Source organism: Barbatula barbatula, assembly GCF_947034865.1.
Source record: "Barbatula barbatula genome assembly, chromosome: 11".
Lineage (NCBI taxonomy): Eukaryota > Metazoa > Chordata > Actinopteri > Cypriniformes > Nemacheilidae > Barbatula > Barbatula barbatula.
The window spans coordinates 5,716,386-5,730,422 of record NC_136774.1 but is presented as its reverse complement, the minus strand read 5'-3'; the positions used below and the strand labels follow the sequence as shown (position 1 = coordinate 5,730,422).

At 39.0% G+C, this 14,037-nt stretch overlaps 1 protein-coding gene across 1 annotated transcript in view; it reads left to right on the top strand.

Annotated features, from left to right (window-relative positions):
• The window catches only part of bmp1a (bone morphogenetic protein 1a), a 51,627-nt gene extending 37,690 nt beyond the window's left edge, over positions 1-13,937 (top strand). Inside the window, exons 14-20 of the mRNA XM_079466708.1 lie at positions 2,058-2,218; positions 3,030-3,210; positions 3,306-3,431; positions 4,876-5,003; positions 5,631-5,844; positions 6,752-7,002; positions 11,305-13,937. Of these exons, the coding sequence (XP_079322834.1) occupies positions 2,058-2,218; positions 3,030-3,210; positions 3,306-3,431; positions 4,876-5,003; positions 5,631-5,844; positions 6,752-7,002; positions 11,305-11,442 (1,199 nt within the window). The 3' untranslated portion in view covers positions 11,443-13,937. The remainder of the gene's footprint in view (positions 1-2,057; positions 2,219-3,029; positions 3,211-3,305; positions 3,432-4,875; positions 5,004-5,630; positions 5,845-6,751; positions 7,003-11,304) is intronic.
• Positions 13,938-14,037: the final 100 nt, after the last annotated feature.

Below are 14,037 nucleotides of genomic sequence, written 5' to 3'. Positions count from 1 at the left end.
ATTGTCTCAGTGGTTTTGTTTCCATTGAGTCAAAAGGGGTTTTGGGGATCACCAACGTTCTTCAAAATGTACCTTCACGTGTTTCCCAGAAGAGGGGTTAGGAAGGTGAGCAAACGATGAAGAAGTTTCATTTTTGGTTGAACTTTAAGAAGCGGTACATCCTACTTGTTCCTTCTTGTTCTTGCCTTGCACATGAACACAATATTTCAACATTGAGCATGACACTCTTCATCTTTGAGGAAAAAGCTGTTTTTTAAGCCTCTTTGTATTACGGCTTCCTCTGTATTAAAACGCTCTGTTGACTTTCCGCCAACATCTGTTTTGTGCTATTGGCTCGAGGCTGCCAGCGAGTTATGAGCACCTTCCTCACGTTGACATCAGGTTTGCCATCCTCTGCACAGCAATTACAGAGCGTCCCTCTGTTGTCAGAAACTGTCAGGAAGTTTGGGTCTGTTTATAAAAGTATTCTTCCAGAACAAAGCACTGGCACGCACAACAAAAGTATCCAGAGTGTGCTAACATCCGACGTCTCTTACTATAGTGTGGGCTTGCATCTAGATCCGTGAATCGGCTGCGAGGACAGCATGTACCCTCCAGCCGTATTGAGCAAAAAACTGTCTGTGTTCAGACATGCACTCCCAATGACTCAACGGCTGTGATCGTGACAGACAGATTGGAAAATGATTCTCCGTTAGATAAAACGGAAAATTGGCCAAACGTGGCTTATGGGTGACTTAAGATCAGCAGAAAATCCAACACAATGATAATAGCTGTTTCTTTCTTTGTCACGGTGTAGAAAGGAATCATTGGGCGACAGTCCTGTGGGAACAGAGAAAGACGGAGCTTAAATGTGCACAAAGCTAAAACTTCAAGGCGCTGGTTTTCCAAAGGCGTTTAAGTGGCATGGTGGTAACCATGGAAACATCTTTCCCCAAGTGCGTGTTTTCAGTGGAAATCGCTGTAGGGGATCCGTCCGTTAATTTGGATCATACCGCACTTAACTAAACTACTCTGCTTTAGGCTTTCGGAGATATAAAGACTGAGCTTGTTCTTTGTGTGTTTTAATTAAAACAGGTCCGTTCGTGTTGTTTTATGTGTATCATATGCCACAGCTCTGGTCAGCTTGACGTGTGCATAGTTGTCTTGTGTGCTTTATGAAATGTGTATATTTATGTATATACAGTTTATATAAAATATATACATAAATATAAGTGTGTGTCTCCAGTTCTTCTGAAAACAAGCACTCTTTAAAGAGGCCATCTTTGTTTGTTTTGCATATATTTGTCTTGTATTTTCCCTGATGTAATTGATTTATAAAGGATTTCCTGCATCGAAATCAATCATTTTTCTTGACCGTTTGAACCTTAGAATGATGTAAACATGTTGTTTGTGCTACCGTACCTTAAAGACTTCACATATAAACAGGTTGGCTGCCAGGGACAATAAAAGTTCAGTTGTAAAATCTACTGCCGTGGTTCATCCGTACTTTCGTTCATCATCTACAGTGGTGCACATATGTGGATGTCTATGACGCAAGGCATTCTGGACAGTAAGCCAGTAAGCGCAAACATTTCTGGCTTTTTGTTAAAGGAGCAACGTGGAGATTTTAGCGCCATCTGTTGGTGAAAGAGTGAATTGCAACCAACGTCACACTCCACACTACGTCGCACGTCGGCGGATCTCGCAGGACAAACGTCACTTATTCGCTTCTTTGCCAGAGGATATAACATATTTACGAAACATGTCGATTTAGATTTTTAGAAAACCCTTATTATGAAATGCCACCCAAAGCTAACCGTCACTGGTGCAGAAGCAGATCTTACCAATGTACCAATAAAACCGTACAAGTTCACATCAATTAGCCACGTCGAACAAAGTTATGAATTCCCGTACGAATGCCTGTAGTCAATATTATTTCCAGTGGTAACTGACAGCATGCAGTCGATAGAGCTTGTATTGAACCCATCACATTCCTCTAAGCTGCCATAGAGCAGCAATCCATTACAATCGCCTTTTACCATAAATCTAATTTGTTTGATTGTTTTTCTGTTTTCTAGCTGCCTGTGGCGGTTTTATCACCAAGCTGAATGGATCCATCACCAGCCCAGGCTGGCCCAAGGAGTATCCACCCAACAAGAACTGTATCTGGCAGCTAGTTGCGCCCACGCAGTACCGCATCACCCTCCTGTTCGACGTATTCGAGACCGAGGGGAACGATGTGAGCACTAGGTTTTTGCCTCAGAGTGGGGTGGGTTTGTCTGGTCCATTTCTGTTCAATTGGCGTAAATCACCAGGGCGTTTTGGCAACCGGCAAATCACATTCATTTCTTTCTCACTCGCGAAGTGCTGATGGCTTATGCCACTTTTGTACAGTCATGTAATGAATCATGAGTAGTTCAGCAAATTGGCTTTGCCTGGACTTTAAAATAGCCATTAGTCTGTTGAACGTACTGAGAATAGTGTTTTATTTAAGCAGCTGCTAGCTTTAATAAGCAGTTAAGAGATTGTGTTCTGAATAACCAGCTTGATATAAAATTGCTTGCTAAATAAATTGCCTGTCAATTAACACGTTGGTTTAACAGTGAAAGGTGTAAATAGCCTTTAGCTGTGTTCAGCTGCGTTTAGTTGTGCATTGCCAAATTTAATTCCAGAGAACTACAGCTGGCACACCAGCCATGATTTAAGTATTGCCAAGTTGTTGCTTGTGTTGTGTGATGGACTAAAACCAAGGTGACGTATGTATTTTTTCTGAAAAGCTAGGACCGTCATTGGAACATTTAGTTGAGTGCTCAAAACGGCGTCTTAATTCAATTAAATGAATGGGATACTCCCCCCCCCCCCCCAAAAAAAAATGAACCCCCCCCCCGAAATAATAGGATAATTTCCTATTATGGTAGTCAATGTTGTCCTAGAAATGTCAGTTTCCTTATTATGACCAGGAAAGTGAATTAAAAACAATAAAGAGCAGGTTCATGTTGACCAAACTTCAAGCTGTAGATACTGACTCAACTTTACTCTTCTCCGTGTAGGTGTGCAAGTATGATTTTGTTGAGGTGAGGAGCGGCTTGTCTGCTGACGCCAGGCTGCACGGGAAGTTCTGCGGAGGCGAGAAACCAGAGGCCATCACCTCTCAATACAACAACATGCGCATTGAGTTTAAGTCTGACAACACCGTCTCCAAAAAGGGCTTCAAGGCCCAGTTCTTCTCAGGTGAGTGGCTGCGTGTGGATGTGTTATTGGATTTAGCGACATGGTGTTGTTTGTCACTATGTGTGTTTTACCAAAATCTGCCGCTCTCTCTGCAGATAAAGACGAGTGCTCAAAGGAGAACGGCGGTTGTCAGCACGAATGTGTCAATACATTTGGCAGCTACAGTTGTCAGTGCCGAAGTGGCTTCGTACTGCATGACAATAAACACGACTGCAAGGAAGGTGAGAAATACGCTTTTCTTATCTAGTTGTCCCCCAAAACCTGAATTTTGGACTTTACTCAGCATCTTGTCTTTCGAAACGGTGTGCTGTAAGTTTTTATTGGAAAACAAAAAATAGCAGCTGAATGTAACCAAGATGTAAAGCTCCATAACTGTTGGAGTCGAATAATAGTTTTGTGTGAGCAGACTGAAATGTAATTTCTCATTCACTAACAATCATATTTGAATCGAACGTAAGCACGGATGAGATTTACGAGATATGGAAGAAGGGAAACTCATCCTAGCTATTGTTATCACAGATAATGGCTTGAATATTTCTTGCACCAATCTTCAGAACACTTACACATGAGATATATTAACTACGTATTATGATGCTTTTAAGATGCACAATAAATGAGTACTGATCACTGTGAATATACTATGAACTTGGTAGAGCACTTCTCTTATTATTTCATTCCTTATATCGCTTTAAAGTTGCTTTGGATAAAATCATCTGCTAAATACCAAAAATTAATGTACATTTTGTTTTTTCTATCTTATACTAGTTTAGATAAAAACTGCTTTCGTATTCCACAAAAATCACCATATTGGTGTGGGTTACATGAGGCTGACTAAGGCCGTGTTCACACTAGACTTTTTTGATGCTACTAGCGTCTGTTTTACATTATAATCCTATGGAGTAAACCATGTTTTCAAAAACTCTCTCTCTAAATACCTCCGTGCCAAAAGTCAAATGTGAGCACAGCCTAAGTGTGTGTTCATCGATAAAATGAATCAAAAAATGTTTAAGCGATTTTGCAAACTACATTGCATCAAAGCAAGAACATGAACAAAAACATGTTGAACACAATGAATAAAGAAAGATATTACTATATGAAGTTATATGAAATATGAAAATATAAACGTATGTACACACATAAAGTGGGTTTAAAATGAAGAAAAAAACACACATGCTTGGCATAGTAGCCAAATATTGGAATGGTGACGTGTCAAAATTCCAGGAGGTGACTTAATCCTTAAGATATTTGGTTTAGGTTTCTTCACAAAACCCTGCAGAATTACCCTGTGTCTGAAGGGTCTCTGCTTTGTGGTGCTGTCTGGGTAGCATATGCATCCGCGGTCTGCTTGGTTTAATTTACCGTTTTCTCTCAAGACAGCTCAGAAAGCTTCGCCATCGATTTCAGCTCGATGACACTAACTAGCGTCTGGATATTTTTAGAGATCGTCTGCCAGTCGTTGGCAGAAATAGAAGAATCGAGGGAGCGGTAGAGAGAAAAGAGCAAGATGAAATGAGAGGGAAAGAGTGCATGAAAGGGTTTGGAAGTGTGGGGGTCTGTGCGTCGAAGTGATTTTCAGCGTTGAGAGTACATTGCTCAAATGATGAGAGTGCTGTTTGGGAGCTCGGGATGTCACGTGTTATTGACTGTCAGAGGTGTCTTTTGCAGCCGGCTGTGATCACGTTGTGAACAGCGTGAGTGGAACCATCACCAGCCCCAACTGGCCAGATAAATACCCCAGTAAGAAGGCCTGCACTTGGGCCCTCTCCACTACTCCAGGACATCGGATTAAAATAGTATGTAATATCACTCAACTATCTCTTTACTTTAATACAAAAACCATATCCAGGCAAGTGCTTACATTCTTACAAACTTAAAGCAAACTGCCCACATTTGAAGGCACATTTATGCCTTTTAGACGGTAAGGAGACAAAAATATGTTTTCTTCAAATTATAAGGCAGCATTAGGTATACAGTAGATATTTGTGGATATGATAATCCAAAAATACACTGCGATGTGATAGAGATGCTGATTTAATTTAATTCAATACTGAATACAAGTGTATTGGCCCATAAAAATGCATTTTTGTGCTTTGGACCATTTGCGGTTTAGTAAAATAACAGTGAAATGTTAAATTTTAAGTCTCTTATGAGAAAACGTCTCAAGCTTTGATTGACTAGGCCTTTTAAAACCTGACTGCAGATCTAGAAAGTGTAACAATCCATATGCAGAATTAATCTCAAATCGATGTGCATATCATTTATAAAACTTTGATTTAAAAAAATCTATTTTCAACTTCGATTTAAGTTCTTCAAAGTCTGATTTGACCTGTTTATTCATCGTTACAGTAGCTTGTACTCATAGCGTATCTCTGAACAACTTGATATTTTGTGTGCGGTTCAAACTTGGACTTGTTTTTCAGGCATTCAATGAAATCGACATGGAGCCTCATTTAGAATGTGCCTATGACCACATTGAGATTTACGACGGTCGGGATGGGAAGGCGACCAGTCTGGGCCGCTACTGCGGCACAAAGAAACCTCCACCGATCATATCCACCGGCAACAAGATGTTCATACGGTTCTTCTCTGATAACTCGGTGCAGAAGAAAGGATTCGAGGCCTCCCATACTGCAGGTGAGCAGTCACGTCTTAAATATATTTACTGTTAAAACTGGAATTGTTATTGTAAGTACATAAGGAGCAGCCAAAGTCATGAGTTACTTTGTTTGCATAATAATATGATACGGTTAAATCACTTTATCACACGGCTCGTTGATGCTTGATTCTGATTGGCCAGTCGCGACATTCGCAGGTTCGTTATTCCCGGATAACGACCGCTCAAAACGAATAAAACGGTAACCAATGAAATCATTTTGAACTTTTTTTTGTCAAATTAAATATAAATATGTGTTTTAATAACATATATGACATTATATTTACAAATGATTAAACCAAATTTCCCGTTCGTGACATTTGAATGTCGTTTTTCACCTTTCCTAACGGAAGGTCTGCTTTTGGTAAAAATGAGCTAATCATATATTTCTAATTCACACTTCATGTCCAAGTAGCCGTGTAATAAGCGGGACAATGTACAACCAGCCGGCTGTTACAGCGAAATAAGCCCCTTTAGTGTCATACAAGACCCTCCAATTGTTTTCCTAACCAAATTAAGTCCATGTTTACTGTTTACAAGCATGTTAGTTAAAAACACAGCATATTATCTTTATTATTGAGTCAATATTGTTGGAATTGTTATCCGATTATACAATATATAAAACATTTTCAAATCATGACTGTGGACATTGCACTTTTGCACTTCAAAATATATGAATGTCATCGGATAAAAGAATACCATACGTCTTTCTTGAACCACACATCAACGGTAGTACCATTCCATGTAACTTAATACAATGTATATTACATATTATATTACATGTACTATAAAAAAAGAGCAGCAGCTGTGTAGAAGTATATCATTGATGTGCAGTGCTATTTTGAGAAGTGAATTACCTCCCAACATATCATTTCCTCTCTTTTCCAGAGTGTGGAGGCCGTTTGAAAGCGGAGGTCAAAACTAAAGACCTTTACTCCCACGCCCAGTTTGGCGATAATAACTACCCTGGAGCATCCGACTGCCAGTGGATGATCTCAGCAGAGAAGGGCTATGGAGTGGAGCTCATCTTCCAGACCTTTGAAATTGAAGAAGAGGCTGATTGTGGTTATGATTACATGGAGCTGTTTGACGGGGCCGATGTCAAGTCTCCCAGACTGGGACGCTACTGTGGATCAGGGGTAAGGCTTTAAAGATTTTGCTATTTGCTATGTTTCAACATTTTGCTTGATTCTGATTGGCCAGTCACGACATTCCAAGGGTTGTTATTTTCGAATAAATCCCCTCAAAACTAATAACACCCTGTAACCGGATAATGAAAATCATTTTGAGAGGGGCAGTGTAATATTACACAAAAAATTATTTTATATATGTCTTTAAATAACATATATGACATGATATTTACCAAAAATTTAACCATTTTGCCTGTTTGTGACGTTTGAACGTCGTTTCTTACTTTAAAAACTAAAGTAAATTGCTTTTCCTTGCGGAAGGTCTGCATTCGGTAAAAATGAGCTAATAAAATATTCCAAATTCAGATTTTATGTTCAGTTTATGTCCACACGAACAGGTTACTTTCCAAACAGGTTACTTTTTTCTGTGGAATTACTTGAATAAACATAAAATTCAAGTCATTATTTGACGAAGATCTTCTAATACACAGATCTTATATCTCATTTGCTCTTCCACTTGTGGCATTAAGCCACATAAGAACCAATGGTGTTCAGCATCACGATGCCAACGTGGGCATTATGCATGAGATTTTAATTTTTTTTAAAGCGGCCATAACTCAGTTTCTGTATAGCTCATGTTAATCTTGAGTACTTACAGAATATAATCGCACCCTTCAAATATCTGCAGAGTCTTTAGTTTGATCACATTTATAAAAGACAGATACAGCTGTACGTTTATTTCCGAAAACATGCGAGGCGCGGCAGGAGGCGGAACTAAAGCATGTGCGCGAACACTGCCAAGAAAAGTTCAGTTCACTTACCACGTGCGTTTCATGTCCAGAATCTTTCAGCGCTGCTCCATCTATCAGTTTCATATGATCTAGAAAAATCCAGCGTCATATCCACCGTTTATATAACATTCATCACTGAAATGCGGCGAACAAACAACATGGCTGAACTTCGCGAACATAGTTCTCTCTCTCTCCTGCACACAAGTGAATGTGACTTGTGCGTATGCTCCTCCTCCCGCTCTCCATGGTTGATGCGCAGGCATGCTGCGTGCTTTTCCAGGAGAATTGATCGATAAGGGACTAAGAAAAGTTGTTACGTTACGATTTTTCATGTTCGAAAAAAACTTTACAAAACCTTTTCTAACTCTGGGGGAGTGTTTCGAGCTCAGAAATACTACGTATTGACCATGTTAAGCATGTTTAACATTGTAAAGAAGTCAGAATGCATGAAACACCGTTACAACACCACCATGGCTTCAAAAGACTTGGAAAGGTGTATGCATTATATTGTGTTTTGCATATTTATAGTGGTCTTAACAATTTAGTTTAATTAACCGTGCATACATTAGCAACAGCAGCTTATTTCCACTTTACTTTAATGATCTTGTTTGTATGGATTTGTTGTTTTGCACACACCATTGAAATGTTCAATTGTTTAATATTTCAATTATAAAAAACATTTCCAGGCAACCACGTCTACAAAACTAGCATTTATTAAGTGACTTGAATGAACAAACGTTAGAATTATTACATTTTTATGAGCTGCCTGGTGTTTAAGAGTCAACCAGGGTCCCCCCAGATTTTACTTGCGCCCAAAAAAATCCAGCTGACTTTTAAAATAATTGAAAATTAAATACTTACCAAATATTTATTTTTATTTTTATTATCTATTAAATAATCAGATATATCTGCCCAACCAGAATATGTTATTGCCCCCCATCAAGAAAAACCTGACTCTAACCTAAATTATTATTGTGTGCTACTCTCATACTGTAAATGATAACTTGAATCGTAAAAATAAATCACCTCATTGGTATGTGCTGTAATCTTTAGATTAATAATGGGCAAAAAAACTTGTAGATTCATATTGAAGGTGGAATCTGAGCCATCTAGTAAACATACTCGAGTTTTGCAACTACCCAAACTCCCTAGCACCCAGAGCGGACACCTTAGCAACCACAGTGCAATACATTGGCAATCACCCACAAGTGTGAATTGAGGTGGTGATTTTGCATGGAACAAATGTAAAAATCTAGTTCCTAGTGAGAGGATAATTTGGGCTGCAAGACCGTGTGATTTCATTTACTTTTGTTAAATAAGAAGAAGACTATGCTGACTTCAGACGAGATCATATGTTGATGTCTGGTATTTGTTCTGCTGTCAGATGCAATCTGTTTATTGACCAAAAGATTTGTTTAATGTAAACATAGATGTTACACACTATACATTTGTCTCAATCATGTTTTGGTTACGCGCCATTTAGAGTATGCTTTTAATCCAAAGCATTTGACAATTCACTAACAGCAGGGAATGTCTCCCTGGAGCAACATTGGCTTTAACGTACTGTGCCATTAGGCTGTCACAGCCCAAAATAACCCATTTAGTTTTGGTCGGAGAAGAGTCAAACACTCTGTCACAATCAAAATACAATCTTCTTTTGCGCTGTTCAATGCACAATGGAATCCGTCCCAAAACCGTTAAAAAAATAATGATACAATATGGGATCTCGAGTCTTGTAAGGCACTTGCCAGCTTGTAGCTGAAACGACCTTGAAAATGTGTTTTTTTTGTGCAATTTAAGCTTTGGAACAGCATTGATGGTACAGCAGTCGGGTTGCTATTTAATATTTTTAGATATTAAATATTAATATCGGCTTTGGTTTTACTAATAAATCACTGGAGTGTTGTTAGCATGTTGCTAAGCTAGCCATTGTAATTAGCACAATAAAATGTACATGTATTGAACTAAATTGTTTTAGATGCAAATGCTATTTATTGTTATATTAAAATAAGTCGCAATACATAACTTATTATGGTTTAAAATAGACAAAAAACTGGTACTGTTCCAAAATGTTCTATATGTTTCTTGCAAATAAAAATATGTTTCTTGTTTTTGTTTAAAAATAACACATTTTACCGTGATACCGTCAAACCGTGATAGTTTTGCTCAAGGTAATCATACTGTCAGAATCTCATATCGGCCCATGCCTAAGTGTGACCGCGGTTTAACAACTACTGTAGTGGTGTGGCGTGATAAAATGCTCCATATCCGTTGATATGACGCGTTATCTGACCTTTTAACATCACGTCGTATTACTCAAACAGGTTTGTAACTGAGCGATCTAAAGCGATAATCTGTATCAATTCATTTTTGTGAATCTTCTGATTTGGATGGTTTACAAACTGATGCTATTGCGTAAATGTGCTATTCCCAGTAGCGTTGCAATGCGTACCATTGTTACGGTAGCATTGCTATGCTAACGCTTTAAAATACCTGCGATACCGCTCTATTTTTCAAACAGTTGCACTGTAGTGCAGTAAGGAATGTTACATGCGCATTAACGTTCATATGAACACTTACGTATATCTCTTTTAATGTGTTTCCCTCCTAAATGAATCCGTGTTTTCAACGACTCTGGCGAGATAATGATTCAGTGAGTCATTCCTCAAGTCACTTGCTTCGTTCTTGAATAAATCAGCCGCGACTTAGTAAAAATTTGCCGGCACCTACTGCTCATTTTAGATTCACATTTAAAAGCAATCCTGACATTTCCCTTTTTAAACAAATTTCTATAAATAACATTTCTCGCACATTTGCATACGTTCCCAGGTAAAAAAAATTCTAGTGTCCTTTAGTATTATAATAAACTTTGGTAAAATTCCTAGACACTAGTGTTTTTTAATCTCACCATAGTAAATATTATCATAGTAAAGTATACTTCGGTATTTGCTACAACCTATCCCATTTCTGTAGTTGATAATATACAACATTGTAGTGTACAGCATAATAGAGTTCACTACAGTAAATACAAAATGTTTCATTTAAATCTGTGTATTTAGGAAATTTGATTTATTTTGTAGATTTGAATTATGAACATGACACAGCACCGTGACACTTCTTGGTACCGTGATACTTCGGCTGGTATAGTATCGTAAGATATGGTTATGGTACTGTGACAACCCTAATTCACAGTCAGCCACGATTATTTAGACTGCAATGGGGTCCGATAACAGTAACATTACTGAAATATAGTGTAGTATGCAGATTGTCGTTTATCATGTTGGCCTTCGTGATTTGACCTGCTGTGTGTAATATAACATGTTATATTTTGAGGTTATTGATAAAGTCTTCATCGTATGCAAGTGTAAAGTATTACTTTTCTTTTCTGTGTGTATCCTCAATATAAGGACGTATTTTTTTTAAATATCGTCCCTTTAGCAACTCAACTTTGTAAAGATGTAAATAACAAAGTATAGTTTCGAATGTTCACATTTGACCTTGTCGTCTTTTGCGTTTCCAGCCTCCGGAGGAGATTTATTCAGCTGGTGACTCCATTGTCATCAAATTCCGCTCGGATGACACTATTAACAAGAAGGGCTTCCACGTACGTTACACGAGCACCAAGTTTCAGGACACGCTTCACTCCCGTAAGAAGTGACCCCTAGTGGCCGGGAGGGGCCGTGCAGGGCCTAAGGGGAAGCGAAGAGGCCCCAGGGGGAGGGTCTCGCCCATCGCTCGGAACCCCCCGGCCGCCAAGAACACCCAGACTCGACGGACCAGCCGCAAGAACGCCAACCGCACCTCAGTAGATCACAGGGGCTCTGGCATCCCCTACTGACTGTGAGGAGTAAAGCCATTCCGCAGTAGACCTTGTTTTTACATTTTACTTTTTAATTGTTACATTTGGGGCAACACGTGGAGGGGGGGATGTATTCAGTTTGATGGATACTTTTGGGAATTATACTTGAGGGTGGGTTGGGTGGGCGGATGTTGATCACCCCATGGAACCCCCCCCTTTTTATTTCATGAGCCGAGAGCGACAAACGCAGATACACTGAGGACCTCCTGCAGGACAACCAAGCAGTCAAACCTTCATCAAGCCAGTCGACTATACAAGACTGGGATTGAGTTGGAAAAGTGGAGTCGGGCATTCCTCGCAGATTTTTCAACCTTGAAACAAGATTACCGCTGCAGTGTGGGGGAACTTCCAACTCTACGTAAAAGATTATCAGGCATTGTTTGTTCATAAAGAGCCTTGTTGGTCTGGTTTATTATTTGTTGTTGAGCTCATGTCACTGTATGTCAAAGAGATGCATGTAGTATGGATAGCAGGACGTAGACACTAACAAGAAATTGAGAACGTGATGGCACCAGCATCTGTAATACCAGATATTTCCAGACCAGTAATCCGAAAGTTCCCCTGACCGGTATTATCATACTTCAGGACATTTTCCAGACACAATTATTATGTTAAAAAAGACTAATAAACAAAACGTGGCCCATGTCTTCTTGCTGTTAATTACTTTTGCTAAAAAGAAGAAAGGAGTTATTGTTAAAAATATACAATTATCATTTGTTTTAGCAGACTGATTTTCCAATGACTTGATGTATGAACTTCCTTTTTCTATAATTTTTATACCATTGGTTGCAGTCCGACACTAAAATGTTATACTCCTTTTTGTAACCAACATGTCATAAATGAAATCTGGATGTGTGGATCTGTAGTCAGGGTAGATGCCACTTTAAGAAATGTAAATACAATCGTTGTAAAGTGTCAAATTAGATCACAGTTCCTGGGGTCACTTTGAACTCATCATTACTAGTTTTCACATGACTTTGAACGGACTACAGTTCATCCGTTTGCATTCTATTCAATTAAATATGCTATCTACCCTGACAAAAGATCCATGTTCTTTACGTAAAACTTGTTAATGTCGAGGCTTTTCTGGCCAGTGTGGCGTAGGAAATCTTAAAAGAAATGGAGTTCTAGCAGGTTTTAAATCTTCAGATAGCATTTCGCGCTCAGGCCGCACCTAGACGTCGTCATTTCTATCAATACTGTACCTCAGTGTGTGGTAGAGCGGAAGGATGGTGCTATTGCAAATGAGCCACGCGCATGTGGTCGGTCTCTTGAAATAACTCGTTTGTATTGATGTCCAATGTCAGTTGAGAAAAGAGACGGTTCAAGTTCGGCTAAAGCTATTGACCTTCCCGAGTTGTTTTTAAAACAGTTTTGAATCGTGTTGAATAGTGCGTTTGTGTGCTAGTGAACATCCACAGGGGTTCCATTATTTGATCCGTGGTTACTCTGTTAGATCATTTAGTGAAGTACGGAGTCGACATCACGGCTGTCTTACCTCTGTCTCTTGCAGAACTGGCTGTTGACTTTGTCCATTTCAGGCACCCTTTTCGTCTTATGATAGCGTAACACACCCGTTTGCCTTTATGGATTTACCTAAAGCTCTTTTAAATCTCAGGTTCCGACCCGCTGAATCGTGTTGTTTCGTTTTTAAAGGATGTTGCGAGGTTTATGTGATTCATCTGTAACGCCTTTGACCTGAGCACTGAATTACTTCACTTCAAGCCACGTGTGCTGTGCTCTTGACCAGGCAAGTTGCTCTGTATACATTTCTGCAAGAGAATACGGACGTACCGTCGTATCCGCAAATGATCAACTAACTCCTAATCTAGTTCTTCAAATGTATCGGAATATGCATACTAGCATAGGGCTTTAGAGTAGCGGAGCACTTGAACATTTTGCTAAGCATAGCACATTTTCTTTAGCGTTATTCATGTTCGGAATCACCCTGTTATTTCACGTTTGAAATAGGGTGTTTGTTTTAAGGAGAAAGTGGGAAAGGCAAGCGTCAAATGTTTTACCACGAATCTGAAATGTTACCTCAGCAATTCACTTTGACCGGCATTCCCACAAGACTTGGTACATGATTATGCATTTTATCATATGTATGTATGTAAATATGTATTAATGTATTCAAAGTACACTAAACCATAGGTAACTCGATGAGAATTTAGGCTATGTGTAATTGCAGACAAAAGATGCAATTTATTTATATTGTATAGCTAATTTTCACCCATGTATTGCACATAGTGTTAACAAGTGCATCTATTTCATAAAATGTTATTTTCATTTTGAAATGTTTCGTGTCACGTTTTGTCTTGCAGACTCGGGAAAAGCGTTAGATGAATGAAAGCCCGAACATAACAATTAAATGAGTTTGTAAGAAATGTAAGA